The sequence below is a fragment of the Rhinichthys klamathensis genome, unplaced genomic scaffold, assembly GCF_029890125.1.
Source record: "Rhinichthys klamathensis goyatoka isolate OS25496 unplaced genomic scaffold, OSU_Roscu_1.1 h1tg000019l_1, whole genome shotgun sequence".
NCBI classification, from domain to species: domain Eukaryota; kingdom Metazoa; phylum Chordata; class Actinopteri; order Cypriniformes; family Leuciscidae; genus Rhinichthys; species Rhinichthys klamathensis.
In genome coordinates this window covers 6,359,939-6,373,141 of record NW_026606570.1, presented here as the reverse complement: position 1 = coordinate 6,373,141, position 13,203 = coordinate 6,359,939, and the positions used below count along the sequence as shown (strand labels likewise).

The window sequence follows — 13,203 nt, the reverse complement described above, 5'->3', positions numbered from 1 at the left end:
GAACAGTAATAAAGTAACTCTCTGGTATGTTCCTGCACTTTTATGGGTTAAAATAGGTACGAATTTCAGTTTCCCGGGTTACAACATTGTTTTCTCCTAGTCTACTCCAATGCTGCATGTAGCCTATTAAATTAGCACATTTGGAAGCTGCACATACTTCATGCTTACTCAAAGTGCCAGTAAGCCTTATCTATCCAAATAGTTATATTTTACTTTTAAACAATAACATAAAAAAATGATAATAATGTAAATGTCAAATCAAGGCCAAACTAGCCTTTGAGGTTGCAGTTAGCATTTAGGGGTAGCCTATGTAAAATATTAACAGATTTGTGTGTAAAAAAAAAAAAAAAAAAGTATAATTAATTATGATAATGCTACACTGCTTCACAATCCCACAGAGTATATTTTCTGTGGTAGTGGAAAAAACCCACTGCCATCTTAATCAAGCCTATATGTTCCGGATGAGAATAACATGAGATTTCCTTTCCACCGCGCTACAGTGCTGAGTTCGCCCTTTAAATAAGCCCCGCCCCGAAATCAGTCGATCAAATTCGGCATCACACTTCTTAGCCGTCGACCAATCACGTTCGTCCGGGGGTGGTCTTAAGACGGTGGTCCGGGAAGACGTCATCCAATAGAATCGCGAGCTCCTCGGACAAAAGGGATGCGACAATCATCGCTTACCTTGTGAGCCGCCCATTATTCGTGTTCATTCACCAGTTATTTAAGGAGACACGACAGTAGATAGCGGAACACAAATTAAGACCTAACGGTCTCACGGCTCAAGTCTTTTAAAAACACAAAAACGCCCCGCTGAGCTGTAACTTCTGTTCCAGTGGGTTCGTAAGCGCTATTGTATTGTTTTTAGACAAAACTGTATAGTTTAACGGCACATATATCCAAACGTGAAACTTCATGTAATATATGAATACATTAAATGTGTAGCCAGAGTTGTTCGGATCAGGCTAGAAATGATTATAACTCAAAGTTGGGCTTTCATGACACTTATTTATCTGTTTCTTAACCTATAAATTGCGTCGGGGCAGTAAAAGTAGGCTGTATATTTATTTTGATGTTCTGACATTTACACACATATATCTGCCTTGAAAACCCCTTTAAATCGTGACCTCAGCTCTGAGGGAGGATTAACACGCCCCTCTCTCCAAAAAGTGTGTTTCTCATGCATGACTGGCTCATTTGAATCTGGTGAGGGAGGTGGAGAAGACCTCTGGCTGCTTTAGAGCCAGAGCTGATATTATATCTCAGCATCCGAGAAACACATCCGCTAATCGCACTTCACTGGGATCGTGTTTGCTGAATATCCCAATGATAAAAGAAGGGAAACGATTCTGGCTTTGAGAAGGACGGAGACATACCGGGAGGTTCTCGAGTGGAAGTTCGGAACAAGAGAAAAGGAGAAAGAAAGAATAGTGTTATTTTCCTCCCATACAGATCAGCCCATTTAAAACCATCAATAATGACTAGAAGATCGTGTGCCATTTACGCCACCGGGATCGTGTGCGCTCATTTGCTCATTTTGGGGATCGCCCTTCTGGTGGCTCAAGTCTTCCAAACAATGATTCAGGAGCGGTTAAAAAAGGTTAGTCTTTTATGGAGAAAAGTGTTTAATTAAACTTGTTTAATTTTTACAAAAAGCTCTTGTTGTGTTATGAAACCGGCTTTTAAAGTGATTCAGTGCTGCTGTTGTCCTACACGAGGCTTCTTCTGTGATGAGCATCACACGGATGTAACGAACATTGCGAAATCATACAACAGGCAAGCCTAAATATTGTCACGTCAACCTATTCAATCATATGATGGTCCTTGGAATTGCTATACCAAAGTTCCCATTCTTACTCGCGGTGAGACCCAGACTACACAATCTCATGTTATGTACACCAAAACCTGTATTTCAGCCGTATAATGCCTCCTCTTTTACGTGTTAGGTGATCAAAACACATGGTATTAAATTACCGTGATGTAAATGTGGGTTTGGTAGTAACCCTGATTAAAGTGGGCTGGTCTGTGACCACGAAGCCTATATCATATTGCGGAAAATACTTCTTTCCACCCCGTCTCTCTCTAATCTACCTCAGCGGTTCTGTCTGTCTCTCTGTTTGTTAAATGCTTTTCATTGCAACACCACCGGGAATGAATCACTCTTATTTTAATGTTACGGGAAAGGTTGTTCATTCACATAGCATATATAAATACATGACAGGGGGAGGTGTGTGCTATATGTGTGGCTGTGGGGGAGGGTCTCAGCATGTCCTCCTTGGAAAAATACTTGGAACTGTGGCCTCTACCCTCAGTATTTTTAACCAAGTGTAGTATTCACTGTTCAATGTGATTCCCTTGACCTGGAATTCAAGGGTGGGTGTTTGTGGTGGTCTGTGAGTGAAGCTAACTTTGCTGGAGATGTTATGCAGTGGTTGGTCATTTTAACGGTCTAACACTTTGAAGAAAAACTGCCTCAGAGCTACATACCTGCGTCACTTATACAAACTCCACTTCACACCCTATACTCAACAAAAACACACATCACCTAAGGGCTTGAAAAAGTTGCATTGTCTAGAGAACTTAAGCCTACCGGCTCAATATCACATGTTTCAGTGACAGAGAAGACATACCGAATATGAAAAGAAACAGTATATCATGAAGGTCAATTATAAGGTTTTAAATCAACTGTCAATAACTTAACTTCATTTTTAGCTGAAGTTGAGATTCCTTTGATGTAAGCTTGTGAATGTATTCATTCCTTGCTGGGAATTAATGTCTACATTTAAAACTGCACCTCCTAGCAGTGTAAGGACTTTGGTAAAACATGGGTTGTCATCTATGAAAATATCCATTTCCAGTTGCTGGTACCATCATACGCTCTTATCTGCTTCACTGGCCTTTTGTAATGTTAACCACTTGCGCAAAAAATGACCTTCCTATCAAAATGCAAACATTTATTGTTTTTCTTACCTTGGCTGTATTTGCTCGAGCAAGGCTTCGAAAATGTTCGTCTGACATGGTTTAATGTCCACTGGGACCTTCAAAAACTTCTCTTCTCAAGGTTGATGAGCACAGATGAACACAAAATCAAATTCCTGAGGTTTATCTGTATTATTTATTTTTAAAATAATTAGTATTTATATCATATCCCATTGAACAGTAGTAAGCAGGCTAATGAGTTATACAGGATGTAACCATGCACACGAATATCATTTAAAACTCAGTCGGATTTTGTTTTGTTGAAATAAATGAATGTTTTGTCCAGCAAGGATACATTAAATTGAGACAGTAAAGACATTTGTAATTAAATGCTTTTTTTTATTTTATTACTTTATCAGAGAATCTTGGAAAAGTATCTCTTTCCACAAAAATATGTAGCTGCGTCAAATCGGCATATCAGAACGATTCCTGAAGCATCATGTGACACTGAAGACTGGAGTAATGATGCTGAAAATTCAGCTTTGCAATCACAGTAAAAAAAATAGTTTTTAATTAAGTTCTTTTAAATTGTAATAATAATTCACAAGATTACTGTTTTTGATCAAATAATAGTGAGCATAAGATACATCAAAAACATTAAAGCATCTTACCGAACCCAAACGTTTAGTGTATGCATTAGCTTGTTAAGGTGTGGTCTGGTGCGATTAAACTTTAATTGGCGTTTTTAAGCTCAAATGCACTGCTTCTATTAAAAACAAAATCATCCACTCTTTTTTTTTTTACCAGGTGTGATTAAGAAGTGCTGGCAGTGTGGTTTAAAGAAAACCCCATGACGAACCTCCTGAGAAACCCTGAAAGATTGGAAAAGAGTCAATGAGTGTGATGTAACATAATCTTACTTTAAAGAAAAGCTTTAGTCTGATTTCACTACGCATGGTTGAACAAGTTGAATAGCTACAAATTTTCTTTAGTGCTCAATACCAGTTAGTTTACTCATGGTAAAGCTCTTAATGACAGAGATCCCATTCAGAGCTTACATGTGAAAAATTCCTCATTTTAAAAGACAAGTGTCCTCTTAAATAGATTTGAACAAAGATACCTTTTATGTTATTCTTCTCTGGGTCATAATAAATGGAATTGGTGATTTGACAAAGATTAGATGTTGGAATGATTTTGAAACATACAAACTACGTTTTTCAACTTAAGGCCCTTCTTCTGACCAGTGATTCCAGCAAATCTGGATTTTTCTGAAATGCCCTTTTAGAAGCTGAAGGTCCAGTGAAGGGGGCCGTGACGTTTGTTGTTTTGGAGCGGGTGCTCTGCTACTCTGCTGAAGTCATGGTTTTTGATTCTAGATAGCGTTATCTGCATTTCAAGGCAGCATTCTTGAGTAAAACCTCCTGGTTGTTATGAGTTTATCACGAGTCAGCCTTTGGAGCTTTGGAGTTTTTTCCCATAATTTACTACTGTCACGTGTAGTCACGAATAACGTTGTTCTGTGATGTAAAAGTTTGTCGTTTTAAAATAAACATTTGTTTCTTCTTCCGAGTTTGGCTCAAGACACTCAAGAAGTGAGAAGTGTTACTGCTGAACCTTACTTCTGATGGAAAAATTCAAAAACCTGAGAAACATGTTTTCTCTCGTCATGGAGCGCTGATGTTGATGTTTTCCTTCCTCTTCTCTAACTCTGAATCAGCTCAACTGTCTGCTGAGCGCTTTCCTCTTTTTCCATCATCCCAGCACTCGCTTTACCTCATGTCTGCTGTATTTGTGTCATAACAGGTCACTGACATTTCACCAGAAACCGTCATCACTCAAAAGGAAGGCGCTCAGCTTTTGTTTTCTTTCTTCCCTAAATTATATTGAAACTCCGCTTAAACATTGAGTTCTCTTTAAACCGACTGCAGAGCTACAGAAATGGTCTTTTGGTGCTCTCTCTTGACCTGTAACTGTGTTTGATTCACAGGAGATCACACTGGGCAAAAACAGCAGAGTATTGGAGGGCTGGATAAATCCACCGCCTCCTGTATACATGCAGTATTTCTTCTTCAATGTTACCAATACAGAGGAGTTCTTGGCTGGAAAGGAAAAACCCAAAGTCACTCAAATAGGGCCATATACCTACAGGTGATTTACAAAAGTCTCAAATTGAGATGTTCATGTTCATTGACATCATTCTGAGCTTTTTGTTTACTAAACTGTACTGTCTGTTGTCAGTGACAACAAGTTTGGCACCATAGTCTAGAAATGACTCATGCTTTTAGAAGATTGGAAACAGGAAACATTTACCCTAACCACTTTAAACTGTCATAAATGTCAAATAATTATGACGCACTTGTAAGAATGTTGTTGTCAATTTTATTCGGCAATAAAGCATTAAATTAATCAAAAGTGACAATAAAGGGAAAAAAATATTAAGCAGCACAACTGTTTTCAACATTGATAATAATAAGAAATGTTTCTTAAGCAGCAAATCAGCATATTAGAATGATTTCCGAAGGATCATGTGACACTGAAGACTGGAGTAATGATGCTGAAAATTCAGCTTTGCCTTCGGGAATAAATTATATTGCAAAATGTATTAAAATAGAAAAGCGTTCTTTTCAATTGAATAATATTTTATTACCGTTTTATTGTATTTTTTAGAAGAAAAAAATGAGAAAAAATTTAGAAGAAATATTAATGAGTATAATAAGAGACTTCTTTCAAAAACCTTTGAATGGTAGTGTTGTGTGTATTAGATTTAAAAACCTAGACCTGACAGTTGCCAATTCTGATATTAACATTATGCTACTCTCTTTTATCAGGGAATATCGACCAAGGGAAAATGTCACTTTCCTTGAGAATGGGACGAAAATCTTTGCCACAAATCCCAAGAGCTTTGTGTTTCTTCGCAACATGTCAGTGGGAGATCCTGAGGTTGACCGTGTGACAACCGTTAACATTCCATTCATTGTAAGAAGGGTTTTGTTTTCTTGTTTTTGCACTGGCAGCTAATCATTTTGCATTTAAAATTAGTCTGCTCGTAGGATTTTTTTAGTCATTTGCTTAGCGGATTAATGGATTTTAGTCATTTGCCTAACAATTTACTCTGAATTCTTTCCCTCTTTTTTCAGGCCGTGATGAACGAGTTGAACTCCTACTCCTTCTTTCTGAGGACTGCTGTGTCTATGTGGATGGGATCCATGGGCATCGGCGTGTTTATGGATCGCACAGTCCATGAGGTCCTGTGGGGTTTCAAAGACCCGCTGCTGTCCAAACTCCACGCCATGAGACCAGAAGTGGATGAGCATTTTGGCCTTATGTACAATGTAAGAATCTGCAGTTTCATCATATTTAATGCTTTAGTCAGTCTGAAAAGAGAGATAAAAATGCAGTCTAAATGGGTCATATATTTATGCAACCAATACAAAGTAGCACACGCAACCTCTAAAGCACATATATACGATCCGAAAAGGATAAGCAGATGACGTTATTATCATGATCCTGCAGATGTTGACCAGTCTACCATGTTTGACACAGTGGCCTGGTTTACTGTAATGGGTTTTAGAATTTCTTTAGGGATTATAATATGTATTAGGACAGATATTAAATATCTGCGGTTTATGCAATCGTAGGTATCATGCGAGTGGCTTGAAACAGCGATTTTGAATGGTTTGCATTAATAAAACATTCAGTCTTTCACTCTGTATTCACATCATGGCATCTAAACAACCTACTTTCCTACTTCCAATGACTTTCTAGTCATCTTTACCCTTATGTGACACAGTTCTTTTTATTGTTCTAGTGTTATATTAAATAGATTTTTTTTTTTTTACTGACTACAGAAAAATGGAACCCATGAGGGTGAATTTGTCTTCCACACCGGAGAGAAGAACTATATGGACTACGGCAAGATTGACACGTGGAACGGCATCAGGTACACTTCAGTCCTTGCGTTATCTGCGTTGACTTACTGACATAGAGAGAATTCTTGCACACTCATCTGCTCTCCTGCCTTGAGAATTGGGGTTAAACACACAGCATGCTAGATAAGTCAATATCAAAGGATAAAGTACAAGAAAAGACCTCCTTTGCAACTCTACCCCATAACCTGATTTAAATGGACCTATATCCCAGTAAATAAAATTCCAATCGACTTCGCAGATATTCTATATATATATATATATTATAAAACGCATAATAAACCTTCCTTTTTCATTAGAACCCGTGACAAAAACAATCACCATCTATTCATTTTCTCACTCTCAGTCAGATGAACTGGTGGTCATCTAACCAGAGCAACATGATCAATGGGACCGATGGCAGTGTCTTCCACACCTTCCTTTCCAGGAAAGAACTCCTGTACATCTTTGCTGCTGATCTGTGCCGGTAAGCAACGTGTTTTAACACAATCAAGGTGCTTGGTTATTTGTACATGGTTACTTATGCTCTTTATCACTTGCAGATCCATTCATTTGGGTTACGTGAGAGACACAGAGGTGAAGGGTATCCCTGCGTTCCGCTTCGCCCCTCCTTCGGATGTACTGGCTCCCCCAGACGAGAACCCCAATAATGCTGGCTTCTGCGTGCCTGCTGGAGACTGTCTTGGAAAAGGAGTCCTCAAAGTCAGCGTCTGTCGGCAAGGTAAGCCTGTTCTGGGACACACCACAACTTGGCTCCAACCACAACAGTGTGTTTTCAGAGCAGGAATTTACAGTAAGAAAGACGTGGGTGGGTTTCAGAAGAATCATTACATGGGGAAAATGGAGTAACGTTTTAAATACGGTAATTGGTTTAAGTAAGTACAGCAATCTAAGTGCACTAAAGATTTTGGTGCCCTAAATAGCTGGTCCAGACTGGCATTTAACTAAAGCAAACCAAGCATGTGTAAATAGTATTGAATTTCTGGGTTTCCCATTACTGATCTGTGGCTTCGTAACTGAAGTTCAAGTTAAATCGGTCTGCTTTTGTTTGCCCACTCTTGGACTATGAAAGGGAAATCAGGGTTCAGCGCTTAATGAATAACTTTTAGTACAGTTTTATGACTCAAGCACTTGATTCGCTGTAGGTGTCCTCCGACAGATTACTCTATCTTGGCCTCTATTGCTTCCGCCATAAACTATTAGGCCAATATTATTATTGAACGATGGTAAACTCTCGCTTTTGTCATGTGAGTGATCCTGATAGGAAACAGCTGTGGAAATTTGCACATGCTATGATTAGTCATCATTCCTTGAAGGGTTCATGACGGTACTATTATGGTTATATTTAGGGAGGGTGTTATTAAGGATTGAGAGATGGGATTTGGTACATATTATTCCTAGCTAACGATAAACTAGGCACCTATCAGAATGTATGATTTTGTTTTCTTGGTGGGTGTTCAGGTACTTGCCGTGCTGTCATTGAGTATGTCCCTCCAAAAGAGGAAGTTTCATTTTCTGTTAGTGTGCATAAAAAAACTCGGAAATGCCTCGGGTTATTACTTAAGATAATGGAAAATGTCATAACAAGAGAAGTAACATTTAAAAACTGCGCATTATTTTTTCATTGACTTGCATACATAATAATTTGTATTTTTTTTAACATTTGTTGGTGGAAATTTTGCATCTAGAATGGGTTTTTAAATGATAAACAAATCAGTAATATTTTGCCTTGTATGTTGCAACTTTGAAGTATATGAATTTCTGTCATAGTGTTCTGTTATAGCTGTAAAGTTTAACAACAATAATAATATATTTGTTGTAAATGAAAAAAAAATAAAAAAAATTGACTCATTTTTTTGTTTTGGTAAAAATCTAAACTGCTGGCCTAGTTGGCTTGATATGACTTTAATCATCTTTATTATCTTTATGGCAAGCCATTATAAATGCAATAGCTGATAAAGAACTGATTATTTTTATTATTGCATTTTGCATAGAGCTTTCCTAGCTAGGTGCTATATATACCTGATTGTCAACTAATATGAATAAAGGAACCGCAACTAATGCCACGTGTTTCTATTTCCCCTTCACTGTACAGGTGCACCCATTGTTGTATCATTCCCTCATTTCTACCAAGCCGATGAGAGGTACATCAATGCCATTGAAGGAATGAACCCAAATGAAGAGGAACACGAAACATACCTCGACATCAACCCGGTACGCAGTGTTGACGCTTTGCGATTTTCACTTTTACAGCTACAGCACTGATCAGTTAGCGCTCTAGTGGTTTGTAATCTGAAAGTAGTATAGACCCGTCCCTACATGACAGGAAATAACAAGGTGATTCACTCTGGTAACCACAGTGAATGTGAAACTACATCTGCCTAACTTTCCCTAGAATCCCAGTGAGAGTTACTGTAACATGTCGTGATGGAAAATGTACTCATTAAGTTGTTGTGTGATCGACTCCTCTCACTCCACACGCTGTTCCGGTGGAACTGATCAAACACTGTGTGTGATGTGGTGAATATTGGGTGATCTTTTTTGATAGTAAATTGTCCCTTTGCTTTTTTTCTGCAGACCACAGGGGTCCCCATTCGTGCCTGTAAGAGAGCTCAGCTCAATGTCATACTGAAGAGAGTCAGTGGCTTCGTGTGAGTAAAACACCCCACAAAAAAACATTAAATTGTGATTTGGAATGAAAAAAAGGCTAATGAGGCTTCCTTTTTTTCTTTTTTTCCTCTCCTCAGCAAAACAAAATTCCTGAATGAGACAATTTTCCCCATTATGTATGTCAACGAGGTAAGTTCACTTTCTTCAGATTAGGGATGTACCCGAAGCCGAATACTATTTTCAGAAAGGAAATGACGCATTCTACGGAGCCCCTAAAGAGACCTGGTGATGAAAAAAATATTCCAATTCTTTTGCGTTTTCTCACAATTATAAAGTAATTATGGGTAATTTATATTGTGTATAATTTGTAGGCATCTGGGAGCCGCTATTAATATCGCTTTTGAACGCACGCTCGGTTTTCACTTTCACTTTCCAATTTGCAATCACGCGTACTGACCACACATTTTACAAGAAAAGATGTTTGTCAATGACGCTCAGGATCTGTTGCACACCAAATCCTCTGACATTGTCCTGTCAGTCATCTATCCTAACTATCTTCCACGTGATAAGTGAAATCATGATGTAATGTAATGTAACAGATTACCACAGCAAGCCAAACCATGTATTATTCATTTTCCGTGCCTTTCTGAATTCGGATTTAGGCTCCGGGCGCATCCCTACTTCAGATTATCGATTATTTTGCCTTTTCACAAAGTTAGTTTGTTTTCCAGTGAATTTCATTTTGTACTCTGGAATTTTCAGACTGCAACTATCGACGATGATTCCGCAACCCAGATGAGGACGCTTCTGTTGATTGTAACGGTGGTGTCCAACTTCCCAGTCATTATTGTAGGGATGGGGGTCATTTTACTTATGGTCCTGATCTTCCTCATCTGCAGGAACCGCCAGAGAAAGGTAAAAATCAGCGATAAGATGTTTATGACCTTCCGTCTTATTTATTGGCTAGTTACGCAAGACTAAAAATGTCATTTGTATGTCGACAATATCTTTTCGTAGAACAATATTAATAGAGTAACAGTTAATATTCTCCAGAAATGCCAGTATGGAAAAGACTAAAAGCCTTTAAAATGCCATCAACCTTATACACCCTTGGCTTGAAAGTCAATTACATGTCACTCGCCTTGAACGCACTAACCCTAGCTTTGAAACCCATGCATGCACCCGCATGAGGGAATGCATGTGCTCTAGTGCACGCATTACTTTATGAAATGTGTTCTTTTATTATATAATTGTTTTTTTGCAGTTTACAGTCAGCTTAATTGGGTTGGTATAAATAAATAAATACATTTATTTATGAATGAATGGTTCAGTGGGAGATTCAGATTTGTTTTGCACATTTATGTACTAATCTTCAGAAGGTCTTTTATAGCATTTATTTTATGACTTGAAATGTACAATGCTGTTATGTTTTGATTTCCAGTAACATTTTTCCTCCCTTTGTTTTTTTTTTTGTTCCAATTCAGAATGAAGTAAAACGTATTGATTTTACTGAAGCTTTTCATTCTTTTGCTGTAAGTCTTCATTTTTCCCTTACACACACAATTTGCTTTCATTTTGTTCAAATTTGCCTGTTATATCATTATTGTATTTGGTCATTTTGAGCATTTGCATAGAAATTACCTTGTTTCTGCAAATCATTTTAATTGCTTTTCCTGCATGGTGATCGTAATGTACTTTCACAGCATTAGATTAGATGTTTAGCTCCATGTGTTAGTGGTACATGATTTCACGTTTGACATCATCTGTCATCTATACGTGGTTTTAACAATGTACACACTAATGTTCTTGTATGTTCTGCACAGACGACGAAAGACGAAACGGCTTACACTCAAGTGAGCAACCAAGCGGAGGATTCGCCAGAGAACCGCAACAATCAGCCTATGAGGAACGGATCTTATATTGCCATGTCACCAGTGGAGGCACAAAAGTGTTGATGAAGGACATGACGTCTACCAGTAGTGCATCCTCACCCTTTTTTTATGTTTTCACTGTGCGATTCGTCTTCGTGGGCCAGTCCCCGCACGCTCACCACCGTATGCCGAGGGTCACTTATTTTGACTCGTGACTTTTTTCTTTCTTTGAGCATGGCCTTCTCAAACTGCCATATCTTCAAACAAAACCTATGTAAATTCAAAAGATCCAATTCAATTTTGAACAACCGTTTCTGGGCTTCCAGAGGCTCCTGTTGCCTAGTCCTGAGAGGCCTGAAACACTCTTTTGCCTTTTAAAAACACATATGCATTGCATGCTGACAGAGTCCATAGTTCCTGAAGGCATGAGAAAGCGTGAGGGGTTTCACCCATCCAGAACACTCATGTCCAGGACGGCCTGTGCTCTTAAAGTGTTTCAGATCTCTTCCCACACTACTGTATTCAGGTCTACACAGGCAGACCTTCAACTAACACAGCTCTTCATATGTCAAACCCTTTGATGATAATGAGCAGATAAATGCAAACTATTGATTTACCTCCTCTAAGAGTCTTAGAGAGCTAAAAAGGTCTAATATGCTAACAAAATCTGGGTCTTATCCAGAACTTATGTGTGTGTGTGTGTGTGTGTGTGTGTGTGTGTGTGTGTGTGTGTGTGTGTGTGTGTGTGTGTGTGTGTGTGTGTGTGTGTGTGTGTGTGTGTGTGTGATTCTACATACCAGTATGTGTGTGTAATTATGTGTGTGTGTGTCTGCAGGCATGTCAATGCTTGCATGTTTTTGTCACACTGTAGTGAACTGCTCTGGTGGATCACCGTCCACCTTTTTGCACGATGCAGTGTGACGACAAGTGGAAACTAGTGATTTGAGCGGTCCTCTCTATTTCACAGTATCAGAGTCAGAAATATTTCAGTGATGACGGCTGTTAAAAAGAGGTCAGACATTCTCCTTTAAGGCATCGTATTACAGAAGTCGTACTAGCTTTTAGCATTTTGTAAGAAAACGGAACAACAGACGTAGAACACTCACAAGCGAGACTTGAATATTTTCTGCCTTACAAATACTTACGAACACAATGTGATTCTTCTGCGTGGTAATGGCAGGTACACGGTGGAACTAGGCGAAACGTCAGACAAACTTCTGTGAATCAGCGTCGGACTTGGAACTTCATCCTTCCCTTTTCACGGCGAAACGCGTCTGTTCTGTTATAGCGAGAGCACAACGACAGTACGCTGAACCCACAGTCTAATCAGAGCAGATTAGGGTTAAAGGTTAGCAGGTTATAAGGGGTTATCGGTGAGGTTTGCACTTTTTTTTTTGTGCACAGTTTATTTAATCCTCTGTGGGCGAAAGAGACTCTAGCACTTGAATCACTGCTTGTGTCTGTTGAGTTAAATTTTCGTTTAGCTTTTTCTGTCCTTGATTATCGGAGCCTTCGCTATTGCTTTCAGTTATCTGTCTGAAGTTGCCATAACCCTTGTGTGTAGTAACACTCGGTTGTTTTAAAGACTTGCGTATCTGTAAATCATTCCCATTTTGGAGACACTTGCTGGAATGATTGGTGTTTGTTACTTTTACTTGACGTAAACCATCTGTTACCTAATTGCGACCACGGTTTGCGTGGATTGCAGTGCACATTGTTGCGTCTTTTGCCTGTGCCATGGATTTAGCTTATCTTAAAGATTTAGTGCAAGGTTTAAACTGGAAACACTGTCTTATGCAGCTGAATCTGAACAGAAAACTGAGGGAAAGTCATTCAAGCTTAAGTGTAATTGACTACCAGACCATTACAGTGGCTCT

General features: G+C 38.7%; 1 protein-coding gene across 2 annotated transcripts; it reads left to right on the top strand.

Annotated features, from left to right (window-relative positions):
- Positions 1–1,181: 1,181 nt before the first annotated feature.
- Positions 1,182–12,559, top strand: scarb2a (scavenger receptor class B, member 2a). 2 transcript variants are annotated; one of them, XM_056237455.1, is made up of 13 exons: positions 1,183–1,600; positions 4,907–5,067; positions 5,748–5,895; positions 6,057–6,251; positions 6,768–6,859; positions 7,192–7,311; positions 7,388–7,566; positions 8,941–9,059; positions 9,423–9,496; positions 9,593–9,644; positions 10,218–10,370; positions 10,940–10,987; positions 11,279–12,559. In XM_056237455.1, the coding sequence occupies exons 1-13, from the start codon at positions 1,478–1,480 to the stop codon at positions 11,408–11,410; spliced, it is 1,596 nt and encodes a 531-aa protein (XP_056093430.1). In that variant the 5' UTR covers positions 1,183–1,477; the 3' UTR covers positions 11,411–12,559. The 2 variants fall into 2 exon arrangements, with proteins under 2 accessions (XP_056093438.1, XP_056093430.1); XM_056237463.1 differs by lacking the exon at positions 10,940–10,987 and having other exon boundaries at positions 1,182–1,600.
- Positions 12,560–13,203: the final 644 nt, after the last annotated feature.

Coding starts and splice junctions, on each gene's coding strand:
- scarb2a (XM_056237455.1), top strand. CDS start 1,478: ATGACTAGAAGATCGTGTGCCATTTACGCCACCGGGATCGTGTGCGCT. Junction 1,601..4,906: donor TTCAGGAGCGGTTAAAAAAG/GTTAGTCTTTTA, acceptor TTTGATTCACAG/GAGATCACACTGGGCAAAAA. Junction 9,060..9,422: donor CATACCTCGACATCAACCCG/GTACGCAGTGTT, acceptor TTTTTTCTGCAG/ACCACAGGGGTCCCCATTCG.